This window comes from Odontomachus brunneus, unplaced genomic scaffold (assembly GCF_010583005.1).
Source record: "Odontomachus brunneus isolate Ranch 3 - 2012 unplaced genomic scaffold, Obru_v1 Obru_scaffold_063, whole genome shotgun sequence".
NCBI lineage: Eukaryota > Metazoa > Arthropoda > Insecta > Hymenoptera > Formicidae > Odontomachus > Odontomachus brunneus.
The window spans coordinates 889,802-908,529 of record NW_022639513.1 but is presented as its reverse complement, the minus strand read 5'-3'; the positions used below and the strand labels follow the sequence as shown (position 1 = coordinate 908,529).

The window sequence follows — 18,728 nt, the reverse complement described above, 5'->3', positions numbered from 1 at the left end:
ATCGGGGGGGGGGGGGGGGAGTTATATATGAATTAGATTATACATGATTCAGTAGATTTTGTACTGAAGTGAAAAGATATTTTTTAAAAAATTAGAATTCATTTCGAAAAAATTGGAGAGAAAGAGGAAGAGAGAGACGAGGGGGGGAAGAGAGAGGATGAGACAGGTGGACGGAGAAAGAGCATACTAATTTATATTATGTTTTTAGGAGTTTGCCATGGCGACGATGCTTTTACTGTTGTGAAAACTCAATACATAGATCCAATGACTACACCAGACGATCGCAATATGCAAAAACATTTAATCGACATGTGGTTATCTTTTGCCAGAAATGGGTGTGTACTGAAAATACTGAATCATATCACACACAATCAAGTAATATGAAAATGTTAATTCTTATTGTTCCTTATTTTGTTTTTTAGAACACCAAATGTAGCTGATGTGGAATGGTTTGAAGTGGATCCTTCAAAGAAAGAATTTCAATATCTACATCTTGCTCATCCTACTAGAATATATATGGATAGCAATGCTAATTTAGGAAACAAACAATTTTGGGACTCGATTAACTTAAATGAAAATAAATTGCAAAATGGACATAACAAAAGTACAACTAAGAAAGTAAAAAAGGAACTTTAGATAAAGTAAAAGTTGTATTTAAAAGTATTTTATATATTCTTTTATATATGAATTCATTTTTACAAATATAACAGTAGTTTAGTTCTATACATACATAAATACAGCATTGTTTTCAAAACAATTTTTTTTACCACATTGCAAAAGTGACAATGAACTAATGGACAATGGACTAATTTTTAATGCAAATATAATCTAATCTTTAGCACAATAATATGAGAACTTACCGGATGATTAATGTAGATGTCACAGGTACTGAGCCTACCAATTTTTGAGGTCCCATTTTTAATTTGATATTCAGTAGTATCAACACATAATATTCCAACCTGAAAGAACATTAAGCAGATATATGGAATGTATAATTTAAAAGAATAAAGACAATTATAAATTCATACACAAAGATTCTTATTCTCAACTCTCCTTTATCGATCAAAATATCTCTAAGGGTAAGGTTGATTTGAAGCTTAAATGCTTTAGAACTCCTAAAGCTCTTTGAAGCATTTGCAACACTTAATGGATCCTACACTTAAAGATATTTTTGTTGATAAGACAGAATCGAAAATAGAGACTTGCAAAAAGATTAAAATAATAAAAATTTAATTCTAAATTTAAATTGGTTTACAATTTTTCTCTCTCGTATTATATAATATCGCTATAATATGAAGTATAATATTCAATGCAAGAATAGTATAAGATAAAAAGGAAAATAAAATAAAAAGAAATTATAACTAACCTGTATCAACCCTTTTTCCTCAAAAGTTTCTGAAATTCTCTGAGTACATTCAAAGTCTTCTTCCTCGTATATTTGTGTTGCTGCACAATCCATTATAATAAACTTGCTGTATCCTCTCAAATAACTTAACTTTAATCGTTATTGGCGAAACAGTTGACGAAAAAGAAAATTTACGTCATATATTTCTAAATTTTCACAACATAACCTCTAACACGATTCGGTTGCAGACAGTCAAGATCGTGACGTAAGAATACACACGTAACAAATATTTGATCGAAAGAACACAAAAAATAATAAATAATATTTGACAGAAACATTTAAATTAATACAACACAACACATTTCGATATTAGTTAGAAACAATACACAGCAGTTTGCTTGTTACTTTTGAAATGTTCTGCGCAGCAATTCGCGCCACAATAGATATCACGGCTGACAAGTATTCGGCTGCGTTCCTTTTGGGCGTTCACGCGCTGTAAGCGTGAGGGTGCAAACCCATGCAGCGGAATAGCGGAGCGCGGAACGAGAGCGGAATGAGCGGAAGCAATCACGAGCGAAAACTGTGGAACGCGCGTGATTGGTCCCGCTCTCGTTCCGCGCTCCGCTATTCCGCTGCATGGGTTTGCAGGCACCCTTATACTTAAGATAATTTTATCTTCAGATGCTGATGCAGATCCGCATCAATGAAAAGATCAGTCATTTAAAGGCCCATTTATGAAAGCCGTAACCGTTAACTTATGCTGTAATCTTATGCTATAAGAAATTAACCAATTGCAGATTTTTACAAAAATAGTCAACTGCAATTAATTCATTTCTTATGGATTACAGCATAAGTTAACGATTACGATCTCTATAAATTGCGTACCTCTATAAATTGGTCTTAAAGATGTGCTTAAAATGATCATAAATATAAAAACGAGTAATAAATACTAACTCTAGGTATACTATATCCGAAAAAGTAAAATTGGAGTACAAGCATACAATTCGACTGACAAAAATTACAAGCACATTATCATTTTCAGTCTTTATGCAAGTTAAAACTCACTCTATCGCGACAGATCCGAGAGTGTGTCGTTCTGATGATCCACGTTGCTGGTGACGATACATCCTTTCAGTAAAAGCACACTACGCGCACTTCTCGACTATAATTTGCGAACGCGATACTCTTCTCCAATGAATCGGAGACGTAGAGTGGCGAGAATTTCAAACTGTGACAATACGATGGCGAACGCATGATACTTCGGCACTCCCGACAGCCTGTTTTACGAGACGTTCAGCTTCGACAGTTATTTCAATACGCGACACTTGTTTTCGGCACTCCCGGCGACAGTTCACACACGAAACTCATTTTCGTCAAGTTGAAATCACGGGAACGGTCACTGTCACCGCTCTCCATCGACACCCATTTTGCAACTGACTATTCATGATGCACTGCTTGCTATTCTTAAACGCGGCAGATTTCATATTGACGCTCGTCACGCTAAAGCGACTATAAGTGCGTCAGGGAACTCGCTATTAGCGCTATTCAGCGCTACCGTGTCTTTCTATCTTTGTTGTTTATCTAAGGAGTAATAAAGATAGAAGAACGCGGTAGCGTTTGTTTTAATAAAAACAAACGTTTTAATTAAAGCGCGTTTTAATTAAAACAAATGTTTATTTAAAAAACAAAACATTTCTTTAAACGTTAAAAAAATGTTTTTTTCAGTGAAAAAAGAAATTTTATCCCATTATTTTTAACGTTTTAAAAGTGTTTTTCAAATATTTTTAAATATTGTTTTGCTAGTAGGCTGTAATGTTGCCCGTCTGTGAGTACGTTCGGGAAGCTTGCTACCAACCAGCATTACGTGTTATTTTATTTTTATACCTTTAATCTATGCGATAAGTTAAAGTGAAATAAAATATATTTGTTTCACTCTAACTTATGCAGCAGTACAGCCGAAAAGAACAGACCTCTTTTCATTTAAAGAGTGATAAAAATAACATAATGCGGTAGCGTTGGCAATGCAGTTTCCGAACGTACTCTGTAACAGTTCATCGCCGTTCGAGTGATTCAGTGTAGTTCAGATAAACAGCTGCTGATTGCTTGCTGCGTGCACGTGTTTTGCAACGGAACAAATTTCTCGAGATCTTTGTGGTTGGAAGACGCGTTGTTATCTACGTCAGCGTATATATTTCGACGTCGTAATGCGTATATCTTCATCAACTGCCAACAGTTAGATGAACGCGGAGCGCCAAGCGAGAGAGTCAGGGAGAACCGAGAGATCGTCGTCTGACAGACGGAAATGGCAGCGGAGGTCGACGGCGAGCAGTCGCATCCGCAATACATCAAATTGCCGCCCACCGTCGAGGTTTTCGCCAATCTGAGAAACGCACAAACGTTCGCGATCGACATCGGTACGTAAACATCGAGATTCGATCGACGCGTGTGAACGAAACGAACACTACACTCTGCGTTTTGAGGTTACAAAACGTTTTCCTCGTTACACCGAACGTTACGAAGCCTACCGTTGCCATTCAAGAATTTAAATGCACTTCTAACGTTGTTGCAGGTCTGTCGTTGACTAAAATTGCGTATTATTCCACAATAAGCTATCGCAAGGCACTTTATGAGAATGCAGGCTTGGGAAATAACGGCGAGCGAGCGTACAAAGTATTTGAGGGTAATAGGCTACATTTTGTTAAGTTTGAAACGAGATATATCGAGAACTGCTTAGATTTTGTCAAGGAGAATTTAGTAGATGTTGAGCGGTTTCATGGCAAAAGTATTAAAGTAACCGGAGGGGGAGCGTTTAAATATACTCCATTGCTGCAGGAAAAATTAGGATTATTGTAAGCATCTTTATTGAACTTTATTTAATGTATGCATGTATGTTAATTATTGTGTGGATATCTCTTCGACCAGATCTTCCATTCCACATATATTACTTTGTCGTGTAAGATACCACAACTTTTGTGATTACATATCTAACACGAGAAAGCATGAAACTGCTGAGAAGACTGTATCAGTTTGCTAATTGATAAGATAAATTTCAGAGTCGACAAAAAAGATGAGATTGATTGTCTCATAAAAGGTTGCAACTTTTTACTGAAAAACATACCTTGTGAAGCCTTTGAATATGAGCGACACGCAAATCCAGAGTATAACTTTCAAAAAGCTAGTCCTAATATATTTCCATATCTGCTAGTTAACATTGGCAGTGGCGTCAGTATTCTTAAGGTTGGTAATAGATAAGCAGCAAGTATGCTTGTTTATGGATCTTTCATTGTGAATCATTCTTATTTTTGTCTTCTTTTAGGTTGAGTCAGATGAGATATTTGAAAGAGTTGGAGGTACAGCTACAGGAGGAGGTACATTTTGGGGATTAGGTTCTTTGCTTACAAAGAGAAAGGTATTGCATTTATATTATCTTTTTTAATTCACAATATCATGATGTGTACTTTCAGGACAACATTGATTAATGTATTTTACTTGATTGATTTTATTTAATCTTTACAAATTTACATTAGAATTTGAAATTGTATAAATTGTCTCTTTATAAGAAAAGAAAAGATTTTACCCCGAAAAGATTTTACCCCGTCGTAGTGCCATTGAGTCATGTGTGAATAGTATATGTGCATATATAAATGTGTATTAAAGTGTTACTTTGAAAATACTCTGCTAGGGCTTTGACGAATTGCTGCAACTTGCAGAACGAGGAGATCATCGTAATGTAGATATATTAGTGAAAGATATTTATGGAGGCGATTATTCCTCCCAAGGTTTACCTGGAGACCTTATTGCATCATCCTTTGGCAAGGCAATGTCCTGTGGTAAGCATAAATTTTATACAAGTTGCATATTGCGGAAATTTTCTGCCAAAGATCTTTCTTCTTTCACCTCTCTTTCACGTTCTTTTATGTTTTTAAACATATGTAATTATGTTACAGGACCACCGAAATTTTCCGAAGCTGACCTTGCGAGGAGTTTGTTGTTTACCATTAGCAATGATATTGGCCAAATAGCTAGTCTGTACGCTACCGTGTACAGTATGGATAAAGTTTATTTCGGTGGTTATTTCCTCCGTAACCATCCACTTTCAATGCATACCATCTCATACTCCATCAAATATTGGTCTCATGTTAGTCTCTATGCATGTTTTTTTCTACATTTTATACAATGTTTTCCTGACAAATATTATATACTTGTAGATTGAAGTATTGTATAAAATTAGTTAAAAATGCAGAATAACTATAAAATGTATATATTTCTAAATATTTGTGTTATTATCACGTACCCATTATCTAGGGTAAGGTAAAGCCTCTCTTTCTTCGCCATGAAGGTTACCTTGGCGCAATTGGAGCATTTTTGTATGGCACTGAACAATCAGATAAGTGCAGCTGGTTGGAAAACTATGCTGGATCGTCGGGTTTTAAGGATTCTGTATCGACTGACCTCGGAATTAAGGTTGATCAATTGGAAATTGATCAAGCAGAGAATGCTGTTACATTTTGTCCTCTGTTAAAAGATCCTGCAACTTACAACCCTGATACCACAGATCTTGCTCAAGATAAAGAGGCTAGGTGAAAACTTTATCCAATTTTTTTCCAACTTTATCCAGTTTTGTTTCTCTTCTTTTCTTTTTTGCAACATGGAATAAATCATATAAATAATAAATAATTTATGTTTATAGGGATTACTGGCTGCAATGTTTTGAAGAATCTGTAGATAAATTTGTAGCAAGAGCTATTCATAGTCAACCACACAGTCCAACAGCAAAAGATAGAGCATTAAAACTTAAAGAGAAATATATTAACAGGTTACATTATCTGCATGCACAACCATTGTAAGTTTTTATCACTGTAAGTGGTAAAAAATTAATTACGAAAAAAAATGAGTTGTTATTTTTATTTATTTACAGTGCATATGGGACACTTACTGTTAGAATATTACTGGATACTATTGAACATTGCATGAAAGAGTTTGACTTTCCAGATCCATATTTACATGTAAGTTATTTTTTCAACGGAATTGGATAACTACTTAATTAGAGAGAGAGAGAGTGTGTGTATTAAAAGTTATATTAATATTAAAATTAGAAATCTAATAATGTTTAACTTTTTTTAATGTAGTTTATTTTAAATACGTCAACTTTTATAATTTAAACTAGTAGTTTTGCAGTGTATCAATTTTAACTTTTTAACTTTTTTATATAAATAAAATAATTCAACAATATTCAAACCATTGCAAACTGTTTACAATATAGAATAAGAAAAAGCAAAAATTTCAGTAGTTTTTTTTTAATGACAATGTTTTTATATGGAATAAAAAAAGTTATTCTTACATGCGTTATGCTATATTTGCAGCAAAAGAAAAAAGAAAATGAAGAAGCATTAAGACATCTACATGATCGCATTACGACTCTAGATGAGTTAGAAGGTGCAGAAAAGATAAAAGCTTTAATTGTGGGCGTTCTCAGTGGTAATATATTTGATTGGGGTGCAAAGGATGTTGCACAACTGTTGGAAACTACTGACTTTGGTTTTGAACAAGCTCAAGCAAAAATTCCAGGTAAATAATCAATTTTGTGGTTTGATGCATTTCAATGAAATATGAGAAATAATGTTTTGTCACAAATATAGATAGACCATGGCTACAGGATAATTTAGATGGTTGGATACACAGGTTACAAAACGGACCACCTCACAAATGCGCAGCTATTTTTGTTGACAACAGTGGTGTAGATATAGTTCTCGGAATATTGCCGTTCACGCGTGATCTGTTACAACGAGGAACTAAAGTTAGTTCTAATAACAATATTATTTTTGAGACAGTTTGTTTTTGAGATTGATAGTTCTAATAATAATATTATATTTGTAGGTAATATTATGTGCTAATTCAATGCCGGCATTGAACGATGTGACATATCCCGAATTGGTCGTAACACTACGAGACGCTGCAAAAATTTGTGACGTTATCAAACATGCTCTGGAAAATAATACACTTATTGCTATGGAAACTGCGCAAGCAGGTCCTTGCTTGGATTTAAGGTGTGTCTCTCTATTGCTTAACACTCTCCATATACCATATCATATGTTAATTTCAAGATAGAATAATCATTATCCTATTAAAAAAATAAGTAAATTTTTTTGTTTTTTTGAAAAGAACAAAAAAGATTATCCTACAAAGATTAAGCTAGAAGACGAGAAAAATAAAAGACTAGAAGTTATGAAAAATATCAATTTTTACAAATAGTTAAAACTATTTAAAAAAGAAAAAAATTAAAAATTAAAATTTCTATTAAAATTTCAAATAAAATTGTATCAGTATATGCTCTGACGGTATATCGAGGATTAATGCAATTATTTTGTTTTTATAATTATGTTGATTAATATTAATTCAACATTCAACAGTCGTCTAAATTTGGATCTGTGTCTTGCGATGGTGAAGCACAATGTGGATCTTATAGTCATCGAGGGAATGGGTAGAACTTTGCATACGAATCTTCATGCCAAAATGAAATGCGAATGCCTGAAATTAGCAGTTATTAAAAACCGGTGGTTAGCTCTTCGCCTAGGTGGCGATATGTATGCTGTGATATGCAAATACGAGGAACCATTACCGAAAATGAACATTAGCGATATTGAAGTAAAACCAGAGACATTGAAGAAGGAATGTCCAGCGGAATGTACAAGACAGGCAACAGAGCTTTGCGTACGCGACGGTTCTAACTAAATAAGCAGCAAAACATTGATATAAAATTATTTGTATAAAGACCAGAGTAATTAAATATATAACACATTGCCTTCCTAAAACTAAAATTAATGATAAAGTCATGTGCACATACGCTTAAATTATAGAAATATAATTACTGCTATTAAGGCTCTACTGATATTAAGGAAAAACATAGAGATTGAATATATATGATTCATCAGATAATCATATACTTGATAAGCATAAGGTTTAGTAAAATCATTAAATTTCCATCCATCGAGATCTATTTTTATTAATATGAACACACCATATATTTTCAATCATAGCGTATTTTACTGTATTGCTAATATGTAGTTATTCATATGTTACGTTACATTACGTTACGTTTATTACTATTTTCAGAAAATTCTAATATAATCTCCCAAATTTTAATTTCCTTAATTTGTATGCATTGTTTAAGTAAATTTTTATAAATCACACTTATTAATTACATACGAGACAAAAGTGTCATTTTTGTGTTTTACTGTTGAGGTATCTATACATGTGTTAAATATCGACGAAATTTCTGGGATCAATCAAAATCTTTTATATTTCTATAAAGTTATATTCAATACACTGATAAATGGTTTTATCATCCCATGAATCTTGTTACTCGCGTGTCAATAATACATTTGTAATATAATAGATTTCGAACATTCATTATTTCTCTCATATACATTCACCGCATCTATTCCATTATTTTAGTATAAAAATTGCCACAGGTTATCATATTATTTTACATAAACAAGTACGCGTCCGAACCCAGTACTGATATAAGAGAATAAAATACGATCGTTAACAATTGACTAATGACAATAAAAAAAAGAAATGTTAACGTTCGGTAAATAATATAATTTGCAATTGCTGTTATTGTTAGAAAAAGCAACTTATCACGAGTTGTAGGGAAAATTTGTGAAGTATTGTGTACGATACGTTTTCTGTGATATTACTATATACAATACACAGCAGAAATACCGCAAATACCGTAAACTAGAGGGAAGAGGGAGATCGTAATCCGAGGTTATATATAATATCTAATTAATAATATAAATCGACACATGATACATTTCAACCGCAACGAAGCACTACGGTCGAAATTCGTCATCACGAGGAAAACAGAAACTAGAAGAAAATTGTATATTTTTATCTTATTCGATAATAAAAGGACAACGAGAAAACAAAAGAGAAACATTAGTTGACTTAAATATATATTTACCAAAGGGAAGAAAGGAAGCGTGGCAAAAAGAGCAGAAGAAGAAAGTGGAAATCCGGCACATGGCGCCATTCGATAGCTTTCACTTTAACCTGAAGCTTTATGCGCGTGATCGGAAAGTAAGGGAAGCGCCGAGGTAGGGGAGAAGAGTTGGGAACTGCAGCGGATCGGGTGATAGAGGAACGAAGGGAAAAGGATGCTGTGCATGCTGGACACGCTCCACGTCCATTTCTTTCAACCACGTTCTACGCAGTGTCCAAGTCGGAGCTTTATTAAATTCCCGTTGTGCGATATTGTCCAGTCTGGAGAAGCAGACTGGTGCGCACAAGCTGGCTCAAACAATTATCTCCCAATTTGTGCCAGTGCGATAATCGATATCTCCTCAGATATCTCTATGATGTCTGTATATACTGCGTTATCAATCTTACGTAATTAATCTGTCTTATTAGGGGTATCCATAAGTAATAAAGTATTTGATCGTATTCTTATCAGTCCTTACACTTAAGCTGTGTACTATATAAACAATATTTTATCAGTGTGCTATTTGTGTAAAGTATTCGACTTCTTAAATATCATTGATTTAAAAATAAAAACTCTGTCTAAACTTTTAAATGTGTTTTATTTTAAAATATTTGATTATGAAGGCGCATATAATTAATATATAAAATATTTTATTTTATATATATATATATATATATCAGAGTAATATATCTCTCAATAAATACAAATTAATAGTAACATTACATCAATGTTATAATTTCTCAATGAAATGTGACTGTTATGTACAATATATATATATTATATTACATTTATATCGTTGAATGAGAAATTATAACATTGATATAATGTTATTGTTAGTTTACTAAGGTTTTTATTAGTGTTTAATGAGATGTATATAGCATTACTTAGATGTGTGATCACACACACATTATTAACATTAAAAGTATTAAAGATATTTCTATTAAATCAAATATTTACAGATCTCTTTAGTTTTTAGTCGAGCTATGTAGTGTATAAATAGTAATTTTAGTATGCTATTTGGACAAGCAATGTTCAATTTATCATATTATCAATTAAGGAATGAAAACTTGGTTTATAAATTTTAATATGTTTCATTTGAAAATAATTACTTATTTGCTTATGGGTACTTGTAATATCGAGAAAAGAAAGTGTTTTATGTATGTTCAGTATGCGATTGTGTGCGTATGTGTATGTGCGCGTTAATTAAAAGAGAAAGAGAGAATATATAAGGTATTTAAAGTATCGCAATGTTTTTTCCCGCAAGGGGACTTTTGCCGAGGAAAATGCTCAAGTATTAAACGCCATTGCGGCACATCATCGTCGTCGTGTTTTTCTATAAGGTAATACAGATAAGGTAATACACATGTATCTTACATGTAATAAATACTCAAGATTGGATGTTGCATCGAGCCCCATGAATTTTTCATCTCCGATATATAAGGCCACTCGGACGAGATAGCCGACGTGTGTCCTATATCTTCTGACGTGAACCTTACGGAACATCTCTGTTATTGGATGGAACATTACCGAAACGAGCGCACGGAGGAAATTATATCTCTATCGTGACATTTATGGGTTCACGTAAGAATGGACCGTTATGTGTGCGCGCCTAACTTTCCGTTTCGTTGAACATTTTTCCTCTCCTTTTTTCTTTTTACTACAAACGATTGATAAATCGTGTTTACGGCCTAAGTTAATTACGATCGAGAATACGTCGGTTAATTGTTATTTGCGACCACACACATATCAGAGTCCGACGATCTTTATCGAGCCAGATTTGATTTGTGCGGTTTGCAGATTGAAAACGGACCGTCCGATATTTTTCAGCCGTGCGTAGAGAATTTTATAAAAAAAATCGGAAAATTCGGGGCCAAAAACGGGGAAACTATGAGTCCTAGCCGGGTGCAACTTCACCTAAAGGTGAAGGAAGCAATAATGCTATAATGTAACCAAGAGATAATTATTCGTCAACAAGTGATGCTTTTAACTTGAAGTGCATGAGCGATTGAAAGAGTATGACTCTCTCTTCGATATATCGACACACTGAAATGTATATAAACTGGAACAAGAATAAGGAAAGAATTAAGGACCTCTCTCTCTCACTCCGTTTGCTTATCGTGAAAGCTTGTATGTGGCAGCGTACGTTCTAGTTAGTTTTTATATATTTCAGTGTATTGATACGACGCTCGACGATGCTCGATAGATCGTGCGAAAAAGCAAACGTCAGTGCGCGTCCTTCCAGTACATATCGCGTTGAACGCCACGATTTGTGCAGATCAATATTTCAAAGCGAATTATACTCCCGCCTTGCCTCCTCTCCCCCTCCTCCTACCGTTACGATACAATCTGATGCGGATTACGCGCGTGGAAATTTTATTCGTATATATTTATATTACGGCTGGCGTGCGTGCGCGAGTGACGTGGCAGTCTGCTATTGGATATCGTATCGTCACGCATGCGCAGAACGTCTCTTGCCGCGGAAAAAATTTCGTTAACTGTCAGCACTGATTTCGTGCAGAATTCGACGTGTCTTCGTTCGATCGGGGGAAACGAGCGATCGGCGAGCGATTAATGTGAGTGGTAAGCGAGTAACAAATCGTCGCTGACAACGCGCCGCTAATTGTAATTACGGTCAAACGGTATAACGTAACATTACGAACTGGCGTTATCGAAATAATCGCGATAAATACGACGTTGGTGCAACGCCACTAACCTTATTAACTTGCACGCTATCGTGTTTGTATTCGCAAGCTGTTACTATAATTATTGAATAACGCTATCGTTATTGAATATCCTTATATATTGCAATAAATCGCGCCGAAGAAATGCGCTAGCACGACGGATGCGTCCAATACATATGTCTTGATAAAAGCCGAATTAATAAAGATAAAAGCCGAATTTTTAGTTAGGTTGATCAAAAAGAGAGCGAAAGCGAAGGAGACAGAGAGAGAGAGAAAGAGAGAGTATGTGTGTGTGTGTGAGAAAGAAAGGCGTAGAGACACAGAAATAGAGAAAAGTGGACGGCCGATTAATTATTTCAATTTTCCATAGCGCAGAGCATCCGTGCTCGATGAAAAAAGACGAGAGCATCCACCGGTGGCTGTAAACGGCCGCTTTTATTTCGCGACTTGGCACAGTTGATCTCTTTCTCTCTCTCTCTCCTTTCTTCTCCTCTGTCTCTCCCTTTCTCTCCCTCTCTCTCTCTTTCTCTCTGTCTCTCATTTTCTCTTGTTTTCTTCTTTTCAGTTTTTCCACACCACGGCCGCAGCAGATTCTACCTAATGGTCTTTCCCTATGTGTCCGCGTCCGAGACTACCGGGGCCACTCGCTGCAACGTTTCGCGCGGAGGATCTATTTATCAAGGTCTGGACGGTGCGCGAGCAGCGCGAGATAAATAATTCCGTCTGGTCGCGTGCGCGCGTTCCCGCAGTTTCCCTCTGTACTTATTTCTTCAGTGGTGCGCGCTTGCTAAGGACATTGTTTAATCGAAGTATGCTAATGAACACGCGGGACGTCCGCGTTGAGTGCGCCACATTGTTTGTAGTCGGGAATCACGAGCACTGCAACGGACATTTCCTCGCGGACGGAGATTCGGTTCTACTCCTTTTCACACAATTGCAATTCTTCGCCTTGCTTCGGAAATTTTATGGCGGTTTTGTCCTATCAAAATCAAGATCGGTTCTCCACACATAAAATATATCGTTACATTCATTAATCGATGCGCACATACTATCATAAGTTGCCATTGCAGTTAAACTCATGTAAATGATGCAAAACTGCCCATTTGCCCCATTAATTGCGTCGCTATAATTATACACGGTGCGGTATAATTCGTACAACCGAATGGAACGTTACGGGCAGAGGATCATAATTGATCTTAATTCATGAGTCAACTCGTTGTGTCACCGTAGAATTCTCCTTTTACCGCGTAAGCCGTCACGATCTAAATTCTTCCTCTTTACGTCGAGGCCACCGTAGTGAATCGTCGAGGAAAGAAAGCAGTCGACATCGTGCGTATTATCGTCGTAAGCTGTTAAACAATTAGCGGGGTTGACACGAGGAATCACACAAAGAGATAATTTGAAGAAGTAGAACACAAAATATACTTGCGCGCGTACTGTTAGAACAAACAAAAAACTTACTTTAACTTTTATGAAAGAGAGAGAAAGAATTTCAGAACGCATTCAGTATTTATACTGTAAACACTTGTTTGTTAAATTTAATACATTTCACGTATTCTACTTCGATTTTTATGCTAATTTAACATATGGCAAATACGTTACCAAACAATATAACTTATTTGTATTTTAGACATAAAATATTTCACTAAAAATGTTTATATATTACATATAAATTGTGTTATTTTAACACTTAAAAACGATGCATATAAACTTAACTCAATAATCAAAATAACACAAGAATAATATGTTATATTAATATAAGAGTATGTTAAAAATTTAACATATTACTTCTACACAAAAATGTCTACATTAGTCGATTTCAAATACAAAATGTCTTTCTACTTATCATGTAATAGAAAAATATTTTGAATTAGGATGAGAAATAAATGCTATTAGTCTATAAGAACTGGATAGAGTATATATAAAGACGCAACAAAAAAAAGATTGGTTTAACGACTATATCCCAAAAACTAAAATAATTGCAGTATAAATATTTTGGTCCTATTTTTGGATCTTTCTCAGTGTACACTGAGAGAAAAATTATATTAAAATCAACAAGTATTTCCTTGATGAGTGCCATTAACATATTTACTTAAATCTCATTCTCTTTATTTAAACCAAATATTGTTTATTTAAATCATGTAAAATGTAGATTTAAGTAAATATGTTAATGGCACCCATCAAGAAAATATTTGTTGATTTTAATATAATTTTTCTCTCTGTGTAATATAATTTTTTCCTCACACAGAAATATTCAAAAATAGGACCAAAATATTTATATTACAATTATTTTAATTTTTAGCATGTGGTCGTTAAACCAATCTTTTTTTTTGTTGCACATTTATATATACCTTATCCAGTTCTTATAGACCAATAGTATTTATTTTTCATCCTAATTAAAAATATTCTTCTATTATATGATAAGTGTAGAAGATATGTAGTAATATGCATATAAGATTATCATCACTAAAATTATAGTACGATTGAAAAATGATTGTTTTAACCATAAATTATAGTAATTATATCTTTATATGATTATATAAAATATTGTAAATACCAATTTTCTCTCAGAAGTATATTCTCCTTTGAAATATTAAATTAATATTAAAATTCATACAGTATAAATGTTCCATTATACTGTAATATACATTATGTTCCATTATATTATAAAAAATATCATATTAGATGTGGTAAAATATATTTCTACTTCTAGTAAATATTTGTTACGGAATATTAGAGTAGTTATTTTACTTGGATAAAAAAAATTAATATTACTTAAATGTAATATTTTTTCAGTGTAGACAAAAATGAAATTCTTCTAACTTTAAGAATATTGTCCTTAAAAGAATATTTTTTTTAGTTTTAAAAGAATCCTCTTGACATCACTCGGGAAAACATATGATTATATAAAATTATATATGATTATATATAAATTATATATGCATGTATGCATGTATATGTCTTTATATACTCACATATATAATCATGTATATGCACATAATAAGAAAGAGAAGAAATAGTTTTATTCAATTAAATGTCAACATCATGTGTTGCCAAAAAAATAAGCATTTCTTTCGACTGCATTTATACAACAGTATTTTCTTCGTTGTGGGCATGTATAATTACACATGATTATAAGTGATGATATAAGGACAGAATTTATATATGATCTTTTTTTCTCACGCATATATAATAGGATTAATAGGGTAAAGACAAGATTATCCTTTTTGGATAATATATTTTGAGAATGACTGAAAACAACTGTTGTTATTAGATACCAAGTTATGGTATTAGATTACGAGTATTCTATTAGAGATACTAAATGCTTTCCGAAATTGATTGAAGTTGAAGTGTTGCAACCTTTTTGACATTGATTGTACACACGTCATGGATGGCTGAACATTCCATGGATCGAGAATTGTAAATTTTTCGGCTTCATACGTGTACGAATAAGATTAAAATCGTTATAATTAATGCCATGATAATCCTATGATCAGAGTTACTTATAATATTTTCAATCTCAAGTATTACATGTAAGGCTGAAAATCGTCTAACTCTCGATCTAGTAATGTTCGGGCATCCGTGACGCCGTATGTACGCGCGACGTTATTCCTTAAGCGGTCATCGGCGCGACGTCATTGGCAGGTAACCTCGCGGCGAGCGCGACCCTTAACCCTCCGGTCGGTGACACACACGTGCCTGTTTATTCACCTGCTATCGACGAACCCTCGTTGAAAGGATCGCTTCAGCGGCGCGTGAGAGAATCGCTCACGATCAGGCGAGCATCACGCCTCTGCGAATTTTGCACGAACGGCCGGATAATGCCACACAGCACGGACACATGTGTACGCGCGATTGCCCGCGCGAGCAGCGAGGCGTTCTCTCGTGGAGCGTGGAAAGCATGGAAAGCGTGGTCGATGCGCAACAGCATTTCCCAACTACCGGCCTAATCCGGCGCAACCCCGGCGCGCGCTACCCTCTGACTGTTTTTCCCGCATTTAACGAGAACGGCGCGACATCTCGACCTCGGTCGTCATCGTCGTCGTCGTCGTCGTGGTCAATGGGGCACGCGCGAACGTAATCGTACCGTCCAAGTCGCGAACTTTGATTCCCCGATGCGCTGCTAGGCTGGCTCTGTCGGTGATCGCGCGCGAACGTACCCGTCGAATTTTGCGACGTCACTCCTTTGGAGAACCGCTGATCGATATATCCTAGAGAATATGTAAACGTTCGGTGTGACGCGTCGCGTTTCTGTGGCGACACGACTGACAATGAACGCGTTGTCGAGCTTGGACGTTATCGAGATGTATGTCTGTTACCTGTGACGGATATGACGCCCACCATTCGTGGTATTGTCGCCTGGCAACCCTCTGTCGCGGAAGCGCGCTTCCAAATACAACTCGTGAGGGGCGAATGAGGAAGAATTGGCGAAAACTCGCGAGTCTCGAGACGCGACTATAACTCCCTTATATGCCTGCCTCGTCTGTAGGGGAGACCGCGGCTACAGAAGTCGCTCATGTACTTTTTTTTTAGTATTTATCTTGAGAGAAATAGTGGGTACAAAATCGCGAAATGGTCTTTTAGAACATAAATACTTTTCCCTGAGTTTAAAATTGAAATAATATTACAGTTAAAAAATTGATTTGTTAATAGCAAAGTAAATGATTTTCTGCGTGAGATTTTCAAGCCTCTCGAAATTATTAATATTCTCCATTGTAATTGAATAAAATTAAGTGATGTGTCACTAGTTAGAATAAATTTTCTTGCAAGTGTATGATATGTCGTTTCTGATAATAAATGCAATTTTCATTCATAAAATGATTGAAATGGAGCATATGAACGGACGAGATAAAATTGGTCCATAATTAAAGGAGAGCTGTGAAAACCTCTCGCGGAGACTCTGCAACTATCAATATACCAGAAATTTTATAGTGTTTTTTATGTAGCTTTTTTTCAACTGTGCTATTGGGCAGTTAAATGCGGTACTAGAGCAAGATGGCTATATTGTTAATATTTTGATTATTACAAAACAAAATATACGGTTAACAGAATCGCGAAAGGTATTAATACATAAAAGAAAATTACCTCTATCCTATTTATTATAGTCAGTTACAATTAGCTACCTAAGAAGCTGTAACTTCGAAATTCCAAAATATAAGTCATCTAGCCCCGGTCTCCCCTATCTTCCGGAGACGACGGAAAGGGAACGTTCGTTGCTTCTTTTTGTCATCGTTGCGAGAAAAATTACGAGTTCGCGCCGCGTCGACCGCAGTCACTGTGGCCATTTTTATCAAGCGAGAAGACGTCGGGCTGTGTACGTCCATTCCGAGGAAGTACACGTGTTAAGTTCAGGAGCGGAGAGTCGGGAGAGAGACGAAGGAAAGAAGTCTCGAGACGCGGGACGCTAGCAAACGGGAAGAAACGCGCAATGAGAGACTCCGAGACAATGAACGAGTCGGGGAAAGAAGAGAGAGAGAAAGAGAGATGTGGAGAGTGCTAGAAAATAAGAAGAGGATAAAAGGATTAGACTGCAGACTATAGCGGATGACAAAGGACTCAGGGTGATTTTGAAGAACCTCGTAGAGAAAAGATTCGACCATGAGGAAGAAAAGACTTAATGCATCCTATGTTCTTCGAATATTTGTACATAGAAAACTATATATTGCATTCAAATAAGTGTTACTTACTTCAAGTAACACTTCTATACTATTCGTATATCTAACATAAGTTCATTAAATTTATTCAATATACATTCTGAATTCTACTAAGTTTAGTATTTAAATCAAAAATATTAAATTAAATCAAAGATTTAATTTACTCATTACATAGAAACGAATCAACTTTTTCTTCGATTATAATATTCTTGTAAAGAAAATAGATTCTTTCGAGAAAATATATTTTGTTTTGTAATAACCAAAATACTAACATGCAGCAATATAACCATCTTGCTTTGGTACCGGATTCAATTGGCCAGTAGCACAGTTGAAAAAAGACGTATAAAAAATATGATAAATGAGCTTTTCCAAAATTTACGATGAGTATATTTTAAGATTATTATTAAGAAAATATTCTTTGTTGAAGGTAATCATTACTTTAAAAAAACTAAATTAAATAACCGCTTTTTTCTTTTTTTTTTTTTTTTATTTTACTGTATGTAGAACGTTGCGATTTTTACGCGGAAATTCGTCAGCTCCTCACGACTAAAAATTCATACGTTTCTCGAGCCGTGGAAGATCATTTTATGCTCATTATCATACGGAATGTGTCTCTTTCCGCGCGCGAGGTTAAATAAATAAACTCAAGTGCGCACGGAAGAAGCTTGTAATATTTTATAAATGCACTTGGTTGAGCGTTTCAGTGCGACATTTGATAATTAGTATCAAATATAATAATAGTTATTTTTACATAACCGTCTTTAATCACAATTAATAATCACAAAATAATTAGTAAAACTAATTCTTCATTTAGCTAAATCAATTAAATGGTTTGATAAATAACGAAAATTCCAAGTAATTTTGAAATAATTTATAGAAATATTAAATAATTAAAAACTATTTACTATTAACTAACTATTAACTAACTAATCTTGAAACTTGGAAAACTAGTTATATATAATTATATAAAAAATTTTATTTAATTATATATATATACACGTTTAATTGAATGGAACTATTTCTTTTCTTTTTTATTTAACATAATATTTTTATGTGATTATATA

The 18,728-nt window shown here is 34.6% G+C and overlaps 2 protein-coding genes and 1 long non-coding RNA gene across 4 annotated transcripts in view; all 3 read left to right on the top strand.

Annotated features, from left to right (window-relative positions):
* Nucleotides 1–1,025, top strand: part of LOC116846279 — a 10,271-nt gene extending 9,246 nt beyond the window's left edge. Inside the window, exons 15-16 of the mRNA XM_032819921.1 lie at nt 209–335; nt 423–1,025. Of these exons, the coding sequence (XP_032675812.1) occupies nt 209–335; nt 423–636 (341 nt within the window). The 3' untranslated portion in view covers nt 637–1,025. The remainder of the gene's footprint in view (nt 1–208; nt 336–422) is intronic.
* A 2,369-nt stretch (nt 1,026–3,394) lies between these two features.
* Nucleotides 3,395–9,874, top strand: LOC116846297 (4'-phosphopantetheine phosphatase). The gene is made up of 13 exons (XM_032819954.1): nt 3,395–3,759; nt 3,915–4,194; nt 4,399–4,582; nt 4,662–4,754; nt 5,028–5,175; nt 5,293–5,483; nt 5,651–5,925; nt 6,036–6,188; nt 6,264–6,351; nt 6,709–6,913; nt 6,985–7,142; nt 7,223–7,392; nt 7,756–9,874. The coding sequence occupies exons 1-13, from the start codon at nt 3,648–3,650 to the stop codon at nt 8,075–8,077; spliced, it is 2,379 nt and encodes a 792-aa protein (XP_032675845.1). The 5' UTR covers nt 3,395–3,647; the 3' UTR covers nt 8,078–9,874.
* A 1,898-nt stretch (nt 9,875–11,772) lies between these two features.
* LOC116846307 overlaps nt 11,773–18,728 on the top strand; it is a 160,222-nt gene continuing 153,266 nt past the window's right edge. For both annotated transcript variants that reach the window (XR_004378449.1, XR_004378448.1), the window contains exons 1-2: nt 11,773–11,902; nt 12,576–12,692. This is a non-coding gene — a long non-coding RNA (uncharacterized LOC116846307). The remainder of the gene's footprint in view (nt 11,903–12,575; nt 12,693–18,728) is intronic.

Excerpts from the sequence above, each read along its gene's own strand:
- LOC116846297 (XM_032819954.1), top strand. The coding sequence starts at position 3,648 with ATGGCAGCGGAGGTCGACGGCGAGCAGTCGCATCCGCAATACATCAAA. Across the intron at positions 4,195-4,398 it reads CAGGAAAAATTAGGATTATT|AGTCGACAAAAAAGATGAGA; the intron begins GTAAGCATCTTT and ends GATAAATTTCAG. Across the intron at positions 6,914-6,984 it reads AGCTCAAGCAAAAATTCCAG|ATAGACCATGGCTACAGGAT; the intron begins GTAAATAATCAA and ends TCACAAATATAG.